An 18,523-nucleotide genomic window follows, 5' to 3' on the forward strand; every position below is an offset into this window, starting at 1 on the left:
CCAAGGTTTATTTGACCAACATAGAATCAGAAGGACCTGACAGGGAGTAGTGAACAAGAGAAATGACCCAATAAGTAATTGGATGGATGAGTACCAATAAAGATACTTTGTGACCAACTGAAACCAAAGGCATTGATTGTCAGAGCCTGTGGAAGAGATACAGTTAGCCAAAAAAAAAAGAGGTAACTTAGTGGTGAGCCTGTAGCAAGGCATTCACATGGAGAGAGCCCTATCAATTACAAAGATACCTGAAAATGAGGGATCTAATGCCCACTCTGTGAGATATATCATTTCATGGAAAAAAAAAACGATCTGCCACCAAATCAAAAGTGCTTGGCACGTGACATGCAATAAGACAAATGTGATGTGCATGACCCCAGTATAAGAGACCCAATGGCAAAAAACACAGGTTTCTAGACAAGGTGCCCTCTTGGTAGGTGGGATGTGCCACCACCCTAGAAATGTCTGAAGAATCTACCACGATAATATTGGGCAAGTAAAATGAGATTACAACACTTGATGTGTGGAGAGAAGTTCAAGAACAGTGAGATGTAAAGTTCTTTCACCTACAGACCCCAAACCCAAAGCGTCCTGGTAATTGACTCATAGTCCCCATGTAAATAAACAGATTGAAACACAGAAAATGAAGAAGCACACCCACTGACACATGCAGATTGTCTTGCAGGGAAGAAGGATCCCAACCAAGGTTCCATCATACATCAAAACACCCACTAAAGGGATCTCATTTAGGTACAACAAAGGAAGCTATTGATGTCATGGAAGTTCACACCTCCAAAAGCAATACAACCTTGCAAGCAGTTATTGACTGAGTCAAGAAGGCACTGTGAACCAAAAGTTCCACTGAACTAAGATTTAGAGGAGAATGCAGTGTTTGATTGATATTCATGTCAAAAAAGACATTTCCAAATTTAAAAACCCAAGCCACCACAGAAGTAGCTGCTGAGTATAAGTAGTCAATTCCTGTTCAAAATGAGCCAAAAGATGCCAACCATCTATGTAATGATGAAATCATAGTTCCTAAAACAAGCAACTTGCATGAAAGTCCAAAGGGAAGGAACTGAAGGAACTTAATCCACCCTAACTTGAACAAATTGAAGATAAGACAGAAACTGACATAGTATCAGTATATGTAAGTAAGAATTGAAGTAATCCATTTTTGTCATCCACAAAACACCCAGATTTGGGTGAGAAGGAATTCCATGGTAAACTTGGATAGAGATATGAAACAGTCGAGGCAAGATAAATTGATTACCAGCTGCCAATCCCTGGTTTTCTATGGAACAACAAAAAGACAGGGATAAAAAATCCCTAGAAATATAAGGAACAAGTTCAATTGCTTGGTACAAGAGCAATTCCCAAACAACTTCTATTTGATGCTGGTTGGTCACAAAATTTCAAGAAGGAGGGAAGAAAATTGGGAAAAGAGAAACCATACCAAAGGTGAGAAAGATATGGGAATTTGAAACATATGAGGCTCTGACAAAGACAAACAACCTACAATATTTATATGGGTGGAATGTTGCTGGACTGGTGTCAGCAAAGTGTCAATAGTATTCATGACTGCATCAAATAAATAAAATCTCACAAATGGGGCCATTCATAATCCCTAAGAGAAGTCAAGAGTAAACATACCAAGCCTATACAACATAACAACCTATAGAGTCCTAACAACAAAGATATTGCATATGTAACAACCTATAATGTCCAAAAACAACGCAATTGCATATTTAACACCAGAGCAGATGTGAGCAAAAGTGGAGAAGGGTGTCTCCAAAAACCTAAAAGTATTTCCATAAAGAGCCTCAGAACTGAGGTATATAGAAGGATACCTTTATATGAAAAGTTGATAAGAGAAAGAAGCAAAGATATTGACCATGTGTAAGATAGGCATATGATTCACAAGCCACCCATCAAATAGGTAACCACTAACCTAACAAATGCTGATGTAAAAATGGATAAACAGCACTATGATAGGAAAAGGCTAAATAATCAGTAGTCCTTGGGGAAGGAGCAATATGAGAGTCACCTTATTCAATTGTGAAGCTAATGAATCAGCAAGAACCTGAATATCATGGGAGATAAGAAAAACCAAAAAGGATAGTAAAACTGTTCATGTAATAAAAATGGAAGGGGTGAATAAGAAATAAATGACATGGAAAAAATTACAAAGCTGAGACATAAATTCCATAAAGATTGAATTAGGCCTAGGAGACTCTCCAGGTTGGAAATGGGAATAATCAGCAAACTCTGGAGAAGGAAAAAGATGTGGTAAAGTTCTTGACAACCAGTAAAGGTTCAGCAGTTTCCGTAGGAGTCTTGGTGATAAAGATAAGACCATGTAATGTTCGATCTCCTGACACATAAAAGCAAATAAAGTTATCATCAGGTTGCCTGCACCTGAGATCACAGAAAAACATTAGTCACTGGTGTAGTACCCCAAAGTTGTAACATTAACATCAGAATTTATTGCACCAAAAGTTTCTCCAATCTGTAGAGCAGAAGCAAAGCAACTTGAATTAGTTAATAAATATAAATATAAGGATCGAGTTGAATAAATCAAATTGTGGTGAAAAATAGCAACTTAGTTGGGAAAACAAAGTTGAACAAGCAGTGTCAAACAAACAAAAGAGCACATCCAAACTCAAATGGTGCCAAATGAAAAATCAGTTTGGTAGAGAAGTGTAGAAGGAGTCACATGCATCGCATAAGCATGTTATGTTTCTATTGATTGAAAGTGATGCATGATAATTTGGATGAGACATGTGATCTTCCAACTTCCAATTCCAACAGGGGAAATGGAAGGCTTGTAGCATGTGTAAATAAAAATTCTGCACATATAAATCAGCACTAAACAAGAATAACCAGTCTTGGGAGAAAAGGTGCCATATCTGAATTGTCTACTTCTTGCACATTAATAGTCAATGTTCTTTGGTGTATTATTTAATTAGATATAAATTATTTAATGCATTACTATAATAGTAATATTTTTATACTACATTAGTATAAAAAAGTGTCTTCGACAATCAACAGTGAGATTCAGCAAGTACTTTATTTTTTGTTTTTCGTGTTTATTCTTTATTTCTTATTATAAAAAGTAACTAAAATGTAAAAATAGGGATCTTTTTAAGATTAGTTAAAAACAGATTATATAAAATAATAATATAATAAAAATGTTTCAAAAGGCACACATGCAAGTGGCTTGTAGTAGCCCAAAAGTAATGTAATTCAATAGCTTAATGTCAGCTAATTTCCCCAGTAATTTACAACTTATAATGACATGGACAGTAGTCAGACATAGTTCAAAGGGCCATAAAACAATAAAATATAAGTATAAATAGATGTATACTGTTACAAGCTTGCAGTTACTTAGGATAAACAAACAATTTTATATCACAATTGGAAATCATCCTAGAAAGAAAAAGGGGTAATTGAAATTTATTTTGTATCTCAGAATGGCTGATATGGGTATAAACACTTTTATTGATAAGCAGAGAATAACATTTCGATCTCCCAAGGTTATCTTCATGTTAAAAACCAGAGTTTCAACTAAATTTATTTTGATTTTTTTTTGTGGTTATGAGGTCAGTAAAATATGATTTTCTTTCTATGTAAAAAACTTATAATATTAACTAAAAGGCAAATTTTGTAAAGTTTTACAAATTATACTGAAAGTTAGAAACATTAAATATATAAATACTTTAAATGTGTACAAAGAAGTCACATGATCAATCATACTAGCCATAGAGATTGTTAGCCCAGACCATGAAATCTTGCTTTGTGTAGGGAATCCTCACTGTCTGTGTATGCTATGGAATTCATGACTATTTGTACATCTAATATATCTCTGAAGCAAGGCATTCATGAAAAGAATGGAACTGGATGAGGTGGCAGTAAACGAACTAAATTTGTTGTAACATCTCAACTCAACCCTTCATTATTGAATAATGATGCCAACTAAGGAAACTGGGGAAACTGGAAAATAGGTGTGTATAATCCTTAGTCGCTTAACAACCAATAAAAGAATCACTTGTGTTCTCATTCCAAAGGCATAAAGGATTTGAGTGATACTCATATTCTCAGAAGATAAAGAATCATTCATGCAGTGATAGAAAAAAGATGAGAAAGACTGTGATGTCCTGTTACACAGAATTGAGCAGGATGGGAGACAGTTGAGCTTGACTGAGAGATGAAAAATAAAAACACCTAGACTGATGACGTATTGAATTACAACAAAAATAGATAGCATAGTCCTAAACAAGAAGCCTACCACAGTTTGATTTGAGAGTAGAAGCAGGATGTGATGATCTAACAATTGACAAGATGTGGCCAGCAGCAACCACTTATCCATGGAATGGTGTGTGCACAGTGTGTGCACAATATGATGAAATAAAGAGGACATGAAAACTCAAACAATACAGTACAGCCCAGGTTAAGCCTGTGTAAAAAAAAAAAAAAAAAACTTGGAATTTCTTGTGTGCCACAAATGCTGATAGTGGTAAGACTCCACTTCTAAGGCAAAATACTGATAGGAGATAATTTCAACCAAGTTTGACTTCTATAATTCCAGTAAAAAATGAACAAGTTAATACAAACGTAATCTCAACAACCAACAGTAATGAAAACTCCAAAAAACTAGCCTGACTCTCTCACTATCCCTGAACCAACTATATTCAGATAACCCTAGAACTAAGTTCCTCATCCAAAGAAACTGTGGGAGATGGAAACTCTACAGGTTGGGTTAATAATAATGGGGAAGATGTGAACTAAATGACCAACTATAACTCAAGGACCTGCAAAGCTTCTGGACCAATGGGTAAGATTTCCACATGTCCAGAAAGTCTTGAAACCAAGCTTCCACAGTACATGAGAGTATACAATAATCACCAATGCAGTTGGCAAACAACCTAAGCAATGGAAACCTCAATGATAAACAGAATCTGTTTTGAATACCAATGAACCAAGGAGCTAATGTCAAGGGTCAGTACTTATGAAAAGGGTTGAAACTGTAACACATTTGTAGAAGCGAATAAAATCCAAGACTCCAACAATAAATACGAGAAATGTTGAATCTGAAAACTGAACTGAAATGTATGCTAACAATGGATCCAGCTCATCCTCAATAAAAGTGGTAACCCTGAGAGTCTTCAAACAAAAAGGAGTGAAAGGAAACAAAATGTTGAAAGTGTACTGTAAGTCCATAAACGTAATCAGTTCAATCAGATGACACAGACCTATAAAAGGTAAACTACAAACTCTGCTTAGAACCCAAAAATTTGAAAAGCAGAAATTATTTGAGAGTCAGAAAAATGCCTCCACCTAGTGGTGGTAAGCAAAATAATGAATTTCTAACAATGTGTATGATAAGGCCTAACTATGCCTTCCTATAACTAAGAAGTAAACCTTCCAGCATGAGCCACAATTTCCATGTATGGATAAAAAAATTAACTCCTAGACCTTTCAGCCATCAATTAATTTGCAGTATAAAAAGAAAATGGGAAAAAACCCATAAAACATCACACAGTCAAAAAACAAATCAAAGGTAGCATAACCCAAAGCAGTTGCCTTTTCATTTTTTAAGTAAAGGCTGTTGTGATTTTCATGGATTGTAACAGCACCTTGTGAAAAATAGTAAGTTGTTTTATTAGAGCAAAGAGACTGCGAGTCTTCTGCCAAATCACTGATGTTTTAAATCATTAAACTTACTACTGACCCACAGGAGGATTGAAAATCCAATAGACTAACAGTAAGCACAGGAAAAAAGTGAATTGAAAATCTCTCCAGGATGTCAAGGATTGCCCTCAAATGCAATCTCTGAGCCCCTTGATGACCACCACAAATCCAAATATACGTTTCCATCTCACTGCTAATGATGTCACTCACACTTTCAACCGAAAGTGACCTTCCCACTGATTGTTGTAAGATGCTAGATATCAGAGGTGGGATAAAAGAGACCCAATTGACCTCCATGCCAGAAATAATAATCTGCTAATTTATGCCATAATCAGTTTGCCATTTGAAAAAAAAAAGTATAATTATTATTATCATCCTTATTATTATTATTATTATGAAATCAACTAGACAACACGACATCATTCAAAATATCTCCGAATAGTCATGATACTGAGAAACCCATTTGTGACACTTTGTCAAGAAAAAGTAATAAAATCATCTGAGTGAGTTGCTTATATACAGTACCAGTATTTATGGCACACTTATGCAGGTTGAGAGTATCACAAAACAAATATCATCAAGGGCAATTGAGTGGGATATAAGAGACTGAGCAAGCAAGAAGAATATGACTAACGTTTAGATTGGAAAAGAAGAAACTCTGGCAGTCAAGTAATAGCGATAAGTGGAAGTAGTAGTATGTTTTGGAAGAGTGTATGATCAGGCTCCAGGTTTCAATGTTTGTGTAAAGTATTTAATTAATATGCAAGTACAATAATAATAAATTATATAAATAACATTCATTACTTACTTAATTACAAATAATTTGATATCCTGAGCTACTTGACTTTCTCTCTCCTTCACATCTTTTTCTCTTTTCCCAATTAACTCAATTCCTTTTCTGATGTACTTATGTTTCTCCTGAACCTTGGACAAAAGGTCACTAAGACAGGCTTTATGTTGTTCATAAGCAGTAGCAAGAAATTGATATTTGTGGTCCTTATGATCTAATAACTGACAGTCTCCACATATCAACTTGTTACACAATTCACAATAGATTTTCACCTGTTCCTGAAAGAAAAACATACAACTTTTTAAGAAATTTCAAAAATATATGTCAAAGAAATAGCCCTTTATTTCTTTAAAAGTTGTGCAAGTGTAAAGTTTAGTTGGGATGGGATCATTACTAGCTGGAATGTCCAAAGATTTTTGATAATATGATGTGCATCAAGTAACTAAAATATTATATATATGCAAAAACGGCTCGTTTGGGCTGAGAAAATATTTTATGTAGAAGAGCGAACAACGTTTCGACCTTCTTCGGTCATCGTCAGGTTCACAAAGAAAGAAGGTAACTGACCGGAAGCTGACCACATGTTAGGAAGGGGTTGTGTAACTGAGTGTTGGAATGTAGAGGGCGGTGTTAGATGTTTGAATATATAATTTTATTTTATTATATTTAATATAGGTATAAAGGCATTCCTTTCATACTTGTATGGGTAAAAATTATCTGGACCTCAGGAGGATTAGAGGCCACCCTTTCACACTGATAATCTTAACAATTGTGTAATGAAAAAAAAAGCAGTGGCTACTACTGCATCAAAACAGTTCAAGTTTGCACTGACAACTAAAGATTGACCAATGACCACCAGAGTTCCGAAAGCATGCTTTTCGAAAAACTTGAGAGTGTAAAGGTACAAATATTATATATTCAAACATCTAACACCGCCCTCTACATTCCAACACTCAGTTACACAACCCCTTCCTAACATGTGGTCAGCTTCCAGTCAGTTACCTTCTTTCTTTGTGAACCTGACGATGACCGAAGAAGGTCGAAACGTTGTTTGCTCTTCTACGTAAAATATTTTCTCAACCCAAACGAGCCGTTTTTGCATATATATTTCTCTACAAGTGGGTTTTCTCAACATCACTGATAACTAAAATATTAACTCTAATTTCACCAAAAGAAATAGATTAATACTAATCTTATGATATAACATACTGCAGTCCACATGTCTAATGTTTAATTGCTTGTCCTAATTATTTTACAGTTTTTGGAACTAACAACATACTTGATCATGAGCAATCCATTAAACTGACAACATTTTAGCCAAGTTTCTATAAAAAAAAAAAAAAAGTAAAATGATGATACCAACATTTTAATATGCACTATAATATATCACTGGTGAGAGGAACAAGACAGAGAAGAGTATTAAAACATGGCTACAGGCATTCTTCACATACAAGTTACATATAATAAGCCACACTAGTGAAGTAACTAGCCAATAAATTCTTTCTAAACTAGTTGACTGACTTACACTAAACTTGGAATGTTAACTTAGCAGTGCAAAAGCAATCCAATTTCATAATAAACTTTCCCATATTTTAAAAAACAAAAATATTTTATAAAATAACCTTTATATAATTATTGCAGTAGTTATCGGATGTTGATGAGTTTGAACAAAACTCACACCACAACAAAATTCTACAAATTAAAATTTCAGCATTTTGACTTGGTTCACATAATAACCAAAACATATAGCAACAAAAAACTGGCTATAATGTAGAGAACAAAAATATTACTACTGTTTAAGCTTCCTGCTCTTTTGTGATTCATATCATTTAAATACTACTAGGGTAAGAGCAAGCTCTTAAGCCTTAATTAGAAAAATAGTTCATAATTAAAATATTTGTAGGATACTTCTTAATCCTGAGTACAGTTTTTGTAGAAGCAAATTTCAAGGTTTTTATTGCATTTTGATGCATTAACCCTTTCACGACAGCTCAGGATTCAAAGACCAAGTTATCACATTTGTAGTTGTTGAACTACTATTTTATAAATTTATATCAATAAGCTTGGAATCACATTGTAGATTATAATTAAAACTTTAATATTATATACGAGTTAATTTCTTAATTTAAAAGTAAATATCAAAAGAACACATTTAAATATAAATTTTAGTAAGTCACACAGTACATTGAATGCAGCACTGTTTAAAATAAGATGTTTGTGATGTCAAAATACTAAGTCTACAGTTATGTACAAATTAGGAACTCAAATGAGTAAGAAATAAGAACCTCATATCTTTTTATTTTTCCGAGATATGGCTTTTCTACTGAATCAAAACCAGTGGCCCCATTCAACTTTTTCCAATTTTTTAAAAGGTCCCTTTTATGCTCTTACTATAGTGTATGACATAAATATAACCAATAAACAACTTAGAATGTCCTCAGAGTAGTTTTTCCCCACCATTTCAATCTTTGAAAAGGCTTCCACATTCTTTTGATCCAAGTTTTCAAGAAGGTAGATTGTGTCTTCTGTCTGAATAAATCATCATCTGGTGAGGAAAATGATTCAAATCTCAATGAAACCATGAGAAGCTCGAGGACATTGATAGGTAAGGTCTTCTCTTAAACAGACCAACAACCTGAAGCCTCTTTGTGATTGACCCATACACCCCAGTCCTGAAGTGTTGCATTTACGAAGAAACACAAATCTGGAAGAGGAGAAGGAAACAGGACACCCACTGATGTATGGGCCCTATCCAACCGTCAAAACCAATCATCTATCACTACATGAAGAAAGATAATGGGATCCATCAAAGGATCTTCAGCAAGGTTTCACTGATCTTGAAGAGCCAACTAAAGGAATTGTATACGTGCTTAACCAAGGAGGATCAAAAGCATTATTGAAGACAACATCCCCAAAAACTATAGAAAGAACAGAAAGTTATGGACAGAAAGTGAGGAAGCTGAAAGGGTGTGACAAAATAACAATTACATGAAATCAAGTCATAGAGGAGAAGGTTGGGCATGAGTGAGGAGAGTGTCAAAAAAGAAACCTAAATACACAAGACATTGAGCAGGACAGAGAAAGGACTTCTCCAATTTGATTAACCAACACACCCAAACAACAACTTGAAGGAGCTGATAAATATGCTTGGCCAACTACACTTTTAAATGAGCCAGAAGCAATCAGTTATCTACATAACAGTACAACTGCAGCCCCAAAGCATGAAGATGGTGAGCAAAAACTCTGGCTGCCCAACAGAAACCGTAAGGGGTGGAAATAAGCTCAAAAGGTAGGGTAAGAAATTGTTAAACCACCTTGTGATGGACAAAACAAATATACAAATGAGACCTTGTTGAGACAGAGTTGTGATGATAAGCACTGGCAACATCTGTCTTTGTCATCCATAATCCTAAAGTAAATGCTCACCACAGAATGGTTAAATGGGTCAATTGAACAAATTAATGATGGGCCCACAGTCCCTGGTTTTCTTGAGAAGAGTCTGGGACAGAAGCCTGGTAAAGTACTTAGAAGAGGTTCTATGGCCTGTTGAGGTAGTAGGTCTTAAACCAGCTCTAATAGACAGTGTCCAGTCACTGGATCCTGATGCAGAAGGAAGGAAACTGTTATAGGAGACATGGAAAGTGGGGAATGAAATGGAGTCCAGAATCTTGAAAAGAAAACTGGAAAAACCCAATGATCTTTGATGAAATATCACCAATGATGAATAAAATCAGCAAGTTAAACTCCCATCACAAAATCACTGACACTGTTGGAAATGTGATGTGCATCACCAAAGAAAATGATGAGATGAAGCACCCTTGTAAAGTGTTGTAAAGTGGAAGGATGGAAAACTGTAACAAGTGCCATACTGGGCTCCAACTGAAATCAATGGACAAACAGATTGAAAAAGCACAGACCATTGTCATACTGATGCAACTCATGACTGCAAAGACTCAGGGAATGTATCAAATATGCAACACTGAAAAATTGGAGTCGTACATAAATCCCCAAGATAAGGTGATTGTAAATGGATGCAAGTTAAGGTCACATCATGACCTAGAAGATCCCTACAAAAAAGAAACCATGTATGTAAAGAGAGAGCCAAAAACAACAATACCCAATGTGAAGTAAATAATGCAGAGGATGTCACCAGAAAATCCCTCAAGATTTTGACAAAGAGATGGATGGTAGAGAAATACCATAAAAGTTATGAGGGTGAGATGAAAGTGGAGAAATTATGTATGGGGCCACACTTACAAGAGATATGGAGATTGCCTCCAAATAGGTACAACAGAACAAAAAGATTGTTGGTCTAGAAAACAACAACAATCAGCATGAAGATACACAATACCAAACAAATCCTGTCACTTAATTATAATGCAAATTGGTCAGCATGGACCCAAATATCTGGAGATGTAAGCAAAACCAAATAGGAATGTATTAAAGAAAGACACAATTCACAGGAAACAGGAACAAGGGATAAAGCATCACAAATCTGAGAAACAAAACCCAAAATAACTGTAGTAAGCCATCTTAATCCTCAGGAGGGGCATGAGATGGCACAGCAAAACCAGGAGGTGGAAACAGGTGATCCAAGTCCTTGTCAGACTGAGACCTGAAGATAGAAGTTGACTCCTTGTGAATAAATGCCGATAACTTTCCCACCAGATCACATGCACTTGAGGCCTATGACATAGTGCTAGTCAAAAGTATGAAACCCAAAATGGTAACATGAACTACAGAATTCATAATCAAAAAGAACCAAATAAAAGTTAAAATAAATAAAAATGAGACTGTAATAAACTGCCATTACATTAAAGTGAAAACAGTCTGAATAAAATTGAAAGTAATTTAAATAAAAACCACTTCATGAATATACTGAAACTAAACATGAAACAAAGGAACACATCTTAGTACAAGCACTACCAAACAAGAAGTGATAATTTAGTAAAGGTACATAGAGGGACTCACATGCCTCATGTATGTCAAACTTCTATTGGTATAGAAGTAACAAATGATGATTTGCATCAGAATCAGTTGGAATCATTTGCTTTTAATAAGGGAGAGCAGAATGTTTGTAGCATGTGCAAAGAAAAATGTCTGCAAAGATAGGACAGCATTGGACAAGTATGGCTTATCTTCTGTGGTAAGTAATATAATGAAATGGCATTTTCACAGCTGTAAAGGTTTATTATAAAGAGGAAGAGTAGGTAACTGAGCAAATATAATTGTCTGAAAATGTTATTAGGCTTATAAAACCTAGACTTGATGCACTGTACAAGTTGGTATGTGGACCACAACTAATACATTTATATCTTATTATTCATATCATTTTGTGGCTGACTCATTGAATGATTTTCAGCTACCCCATGGCTATTCTCCACACCCTGGCTTGTTTGTGAAAGTGGTGAGAAACTTCATTTCTTTTGTGTTTTCTTTTCAGGAACCTTCTTGTTATTTTTATTGGGATACCACTCTTTGGCAGGTGTTACCTGGTCAGGTATACTTATTTCTAAAACTGAACTAACCACCAGTCACCCAATAAATAATTTTCTTGGTAGCAACTAGCTCTGTTGTGAAGAAATATTCCATAAGACCACCTTGTGTGCCTTCTGGGTGGTACACAATTATAACACAAAAACAAATACACTACTGAACTGCCACTCATGGACTATTATTAGTAAATCTCAAAGGGATTTTGCCCATCACTTTCGACCCATAGATTGAATAAATTAGAGTCAGTTTGATTTTCAAAATAGGGAATATGATTCACATATTACACTGTCTCCAAAACATCATTCCTCAAAACCCCCCAACATGAGTATCCCCCTATTTCTTTTTATTAATATCAACAAAACAGCAGATATCTTAACATCAGGGCTCCTACGTATCCAATGCACTGGCACTATCTATATAAATATAATACTACTGTCTGTTGTATGTCCATGTAAGTACTTTGCACATCATTGATGGATCTTCACCAAAATTGGTATGGAGATTCATTAGGTCCATGGGGAAATATGTATAAAGTTTTAATTTTGCATTTTGCAGTTTCCATATGAGTTTTTTTTTTCTGTTGTGTTTTTTTTTACCACTACTTTGCCCCTGTTGATGGATCTTCACCAAATTTGGCATTAAAATTTGTTGGGTCCTTAAGGAGATGCATGTAAATTTACAGTTTCAAATTTTGTGTTGTGCTGTTTGTATGGTCATTTTGGTTTGTTTTTTTTAATTATATATAAAGTAAACAACCTTTCATGTCTTAAGATAGCATTGCATTAATCATGAATTTACATAACTTCTATCCAGGGTACCCCAGGTACCCCAGCTAGTTACATCTAATCACCCTAAGTCTATAGATTAATCTTTTTGCAACAGTTCAGAATTAAAAGGCCATGTCAGTGCATTTCTTGACTTGCATTCAAAATTTTATTGAACTACAATTTTATGAATTTGTCAATAAGTTTGGGATCAAACTGTAGAATATAATTCAAACTTTAATATCATATATGAGTTAATGTCTTAATTTAAAAATAAATATTAAGAGAACACATTTAACTATAGATTTTAGTGAGTCACATAGTACGTTGAATGCAGCACTGTTTAAAATAAGATGTTTGTGATATCAAAACACTAAGTCTACAGTTTGGTACAAAGTAGGAACTCAAATGACTGATATTGACAAGCTTGAATATATAATAAGTACCTCATATCTTTTTATTTTGTTGAGATATGGCTTATGTACTGAATCAAACACAGTGGCCCTGTAACATGCAAATAACCAATCAACAGCTTAGAATGTCCCTAGAGTGGTTTTCTCAGCCATTTTAATCTTTCAAAAAGTTACCTTGTTCTTTCAATCCAAGTTTTCAAGGAGGAAGTTTGTGTCTTGAGTCTGCTCAAAATTTCATGTTTTTTATAAATCTAAGTAAATCTTAGTTACAAAGCTTAATAAGTTACAGTGGAATTCTGTAGTATCAGTATGGTTATTCATGATTTTTAGTTATTCAACTGTATATATAAAACCATAAAAAAATGTGTTTAACATTCTCCACATCTAAAATTTCAAATGGCTTTGCAACCTATGTCCAGCAACATCCAATTACAAAGGTTGAAGCAATAAGAGAATTGTCTGCTTTACTTCTTGGTTTACTGTTCTGCATTTTATGCAAAAATAAGTTAAATAATTTATTTCTAAATAGTAATAATCTACACACACACACACACATATATATATATAATGTATAATAATTGAAATGTGACTGTATATTACAAAATACTAGGCCACTAAAACACAATCGAGACAGCAAACGATATAGGTCAGTTTTAAATTACTGAGTACGACTGAGTGCACATGCACCACGTCAATGAGAGCAACATAATATTAGGTAGGCATGACTGAAAGGTCAATATAATAAAAAATAATAAACATATATGTAAATATCTAGCATTATGAGACTTAAGCTACTTAGACTGAACATTTGTATTTTCGTGTTATAATCTGTAGTCATTCTAGCTCAAAAAAAAAAACAAAATTTATATTTATTTCCTAATTTTTTATAATGGTTACAAGATTGGTTTAATGACAAACCCCACATACTTAGAATAATATAAAATATAAAGTCTTACTGAAAACTAAATGTTTGAAATGCATTTAGGAAGTTTTTTTCATTACTAGCCTGAATGCAACAGGCTCTATTTTCACAAACAAATCTTTAGTAAAAATATTTATTAAATATTTTAATTTTTGTATAAAAACTACTTGCAATCTTTACTAAAAGTCTACCAAATTTTGTGAAGATACATATGCTGTATCAGAAGTTATATTGCAAACACTGAACATGTGCAAATGTGTAGATAAACTCATGTAGATTAGACTGAGCTCATTGCAAAAAAGGTTACTTAAACAATTTATTGTGATTTAGACCTACAGTTTAGCAATTAAGTGTAAGCCATTAATTCTACTAATACCAAAAACAATTGTAAAATTACCTTCTTGTGGATAGGACAAAACATATACTTCTGTAAAACTTCTGTAACATATTTTTTCATCTCTTTTTGCTGTTGAATTTTGTGGTCCTTGGTAAGACGTACACGTTCATGTGCACCAATACAAGCATTACAGAGCCACTCCTGACATTCAACACAAAAACCTACAGTAGAATTTCCATCATCACAGCTTGTACATAAAACAGATTTCCCTGTCTCTCTTTTCCACACAGGTTTTGCTTTAGTCATGTGTTCTAGGAACAGGAAGTGATCGACAGTATTATTCAGGTCAATTCCTTGTTTACAACTGGGACAAGTCACTGTGGATAAAAAATAATACATAAACACATTATTTTTACCTGTGAAGCAAAATAATATATATCCATATATACACATTACTTACACCTCTTAAATAAATAAATATTTATATGTACATCCATTTCTACTTTATTTACACTTCTAAAATAAATATACACAATCATATGTACACTTATTCATACCTGCAAATTAAAATATACTCTTCAAAATAAGAAACGCAAAAGGGATATTTTTTTTATTTCAAAGAGAAATATATGTAATAACATTACAAGCTCAGAGTATGTGATGTTACATGTGTTAAGGCACTGATTGTCAGACCAAAATGACAATAAAAGTTGTGCACTTTGAAAACGGAGGAAAACATCGGATTTTTCGCCAAAACGCATTCGTGTCCAATAAATTTGTTTGATAGATCTGCATGTTCTGCAAGTGCAACATGTGCAAAATCCCTATAAAAGTGACGGGTTCTCGGTTTCCATAGCTCAGTGTTAAGCCACCGACACGCAATGCAGTTACGCCAAGACTGACTGAAGCACAATGCAACAACGCCATTGGTCGCTTGGAAGCAGGCAAATCTCGATCAGATGTTGCCAGAGCTGTGAATGTCCACCCAAGCACCATCACAAGGCTATGGAATCGTCACCAACAACATGGATCAACTCGTGACCGCCCACGATCTGGCAGACCTCGTGTGACCACGCCCGCACAAGATCGCTACATCCGGTTACATCACCTTCAGGATAGGACCACTACTGCGACGTCTACTGCATCAACCATACCAGGGCTGCGTAGAATTTCCGATCAGACCGTACGCAACCGTTTTATGCTTCGTAGGCAGGATGGAAAGGCCCGTGTTTACCGTCGCCGAGGTGAACGTTTTGCAGCAAACTGTGTGCAGGATGTTGACAGATTTGGTGGTGGCAGTGTCATGTGGGCTGCCATCGCCTACAATGCCAGAACAGACCTTTTGCACATTCAAGGGAATCTTACGGCTCAATGATACGTCAACGAGATTCTTAGGCCCCATGTGCAACCCATCACGATGAACGTCAACGACGTTTTTCAACATGACAATGCCCGTCCTCACACAGCCCGACTCACCACTGTCTTCTTGAGACACCACAACATCAATGTTCTTCCCTGGTCCTCCAGATCACCAGATTTAAACCCCATCGAACATCTTTGGGATGAGTTGGACCGATGTCTGCGACAACCTCAACTGCAGACTCTACCTCAGCTTGCAGCAGCTTTGCAGGCTGAGTGGACAGCCATTCCACAGGATGTGATTCGTCATCTCATCGCTTCCATGGGCAGGAGATGCCAAGCAGTTATTGATGCTCACGGGGAGCATACTCGTTATTGACGTTAAACTTCAACTAGTGAGCGTGGACTTCGCCTTTGCAGACTTTGGGATGTTCAGCAGTGAATGTGCAAAGTTTCACACATGTCATACAGAACTACCCAGAATAAACTTGTTAACAATTTGTCTCAAATTTTGCCTTTTGCATTTCTTTTTTTGAAGAGTATATATATCTACTTTCACTTTACACACACACACACACATTATATATATTATATATCCACATATAAGTTGTTTACAATTATGGAATAAAATGTATATCCTATTGCCCCTAATTAATGTCCCTGAAAGCACTTCAAACTACAAAGGATAGGGTGACTAACTAAAGTCTAATTGGGTCATATGATAATACCTCTACTATAAACAAATATAAGTGGTATCAAACACAACCTATCTATTTCTAACTTTTTTACATACATCAGTGCTCACTATTGCAGTAAACATGGTAATCATTGTTTATAAGTGTCAAAAAATCCTGTGAAGCAGTCCTGCCATGTTTCAGGTAACCACCAAAGCATGTTTGAAGTTTGCTGCTACAAAAGAAATAGCACAAGAAAATTGTGGCCTACATAACATTTATCAGTTACCAATACTAACTGCTGATATATGAGACGAGATGAGGGGAAAGGCAATAATTAGAAAAAGTGCATTAATTAGGTGTGTGTGTGTGTGTGTGTGTGTGTGTGTGTGTGTGTGTGTATAGACACACACACATTATTCACAACCATGAAATAAACATATACATTTGTCATTTACTTGTAATTGTAACATTTCTGATAATTAGTTTCTTCCAGTTTAAAGACTCAAAACTGAAAACGCTGTTCATAATTACTAGAATATTTTTCTTTCCTTTATTCATTCTTTTATATGTCTTTGAACATATCAGAATTGTGAATTGTTTGTGTAACATGTACAAATTAATGTCATTAATCATATCCAATGTTTGGTAAAATAACTGACTGATCAATGTCATGATTAAATAAATTAATTTCATGAAAATAGTTAATTACCAAATATTTGTGTTTCTGTTTACTACTGTTTTTGATTATTCTAACTATCCAAGTGATCAAAATATTACCTTTATAATTTGTCATTATTACTTTCCTTTAATTCAAGATTTCTGAGCTTAATTGATAAGTGTCACAACTCACAAAAATTATCAACTAACTGAAATCAGTGTTTCTAATTATTAGCGCTTCGGATAATTCCAACTCATGAAATCTTGTTGGAATAACTAATCAGACAAATGTTATCAATTAACAAGCCTGACAAGTAATCAATCAGCAAATTCTACTAATTGCCTAGTACCATAATTGCTATATCAATTAACCAAATTAATTGCCCAGCCCAAGCATGTTGAAAGTATGGCACTGTCAATGTTTTACATGCTGACTTACTATATCAACAAGTTTAGAGATGTACATTTCATACATACTCAGCTCTCCACAGAACTGATATCACTTCATGTTCCCATTTCTACAAATAAGAGGTACAGCAACAGTCTATGATCCAGTCAATATTAATAGATGTATACAAATATACCCACTGAAAGAAGGGCATCACACCCTCCAAATGCACTGCTCACCTTCAGCACAGCATGTTTACCAAAATGCATTCTTAAGGATACAAAAACAACAACCAAAAGTAGGAACGAGGGGTGGGTGTTTCTGTGTAGAAGTGAGTGTCTATCTGAAATATATTTTCAAGTAAGGAAATGCTACTGACATCTCCTTAGAAAGAAGAGCTAAAATCACACTACCAAAGTAGCTTTCCAGAACAACCCATCTTAACAGCAGGCACTGTAAAGGGGCAGATGGGCATAACACTTTCTGTTGTCTCCTGGTTAATGTGAAGTGAATTTTGAGAGAAAGAAGTGTCCCTTCTGAAGCAATACTGTGCACATGATTGTTTCCATTCACTTCAGCATGTATAGCACCCTGAAAAGATGTTGAAAAGGAAAGACATACAGAAAGAAGGTAAGCAAATCCAAATTTATAAAGAATACTGCCAAGGTCAACGTCCAAAAAAGTGGAAGTTTTGTGAATAGGAGAGTTGCATATACATCAATAAATGGACTATCAAAGTGGAAATATATCTACAGAAACAGCAGGAGAGGTAAAAATCACTAAATAAATGAGGTTTCACCCAAGCATAATAGCTGATTCACCACCAAGTTCAAAGCTAATCTTATTGCCTAAAAGTGGAGCTTAAACTTTTAAAAATCAGAGGGTGTGAAAACTGTTACCTCCTTGTCATTTGGTATAAAAACAATTGAAGACTTGAATAGACTTGAACAATTGAATAGATCAAATTAGAACAAACAAATAATTGTAACAAAAGATGGTAGGAGGCCTTTTGAACTGTACACATCTCAA

At 34.9% G+C, this 18,523-nt stretch overlaps 1 protein-coding gene across 1 annotated transcript in view; it reads right to left on the reverse strand.

Annotated features, from left to right (window-relative positions):
• LOC143238873 (E3 ubiquitin-protein ligase TRIM33-like) overlaps positions 1-18,523 on the reverse strand; it is a 94,860-nt gene that overhangs the window by 73,726 nt on the left and 2,611 nt on the right. Inside the window, exons 2-3 of the mRNA XM_076479478.1 lie at positions 14,474-14,790; positions 6,500-6,759 (exon numbers count right to left, since the gene is read on the reverse strand). Coding sequence (XP_076335593.1) covers positions 6,500-6,759; positions 14,474-14,790 — 577 coding nt within the window. The remainder of the gene's footprint in view (positions 1-6,499; positions 6,760-14,473; positions 14,791-18,523) is intronic.

This window comes from Tachypleus tridentatus, chromosome 13 (genome assembly GCF_004210375.1).
Source record: "Tachypleus tridentatus isolate NWPU-2018 chromosome 13, ASM421037v1, whole genome shotgun sequence".
Classification (NCBI taxonomy): Eukaryota; Metazoa; Arthropoda; class Merostomata; order Xiphosura; family Limulidae; genus Tachypleus; species Tachypleus tridentatus.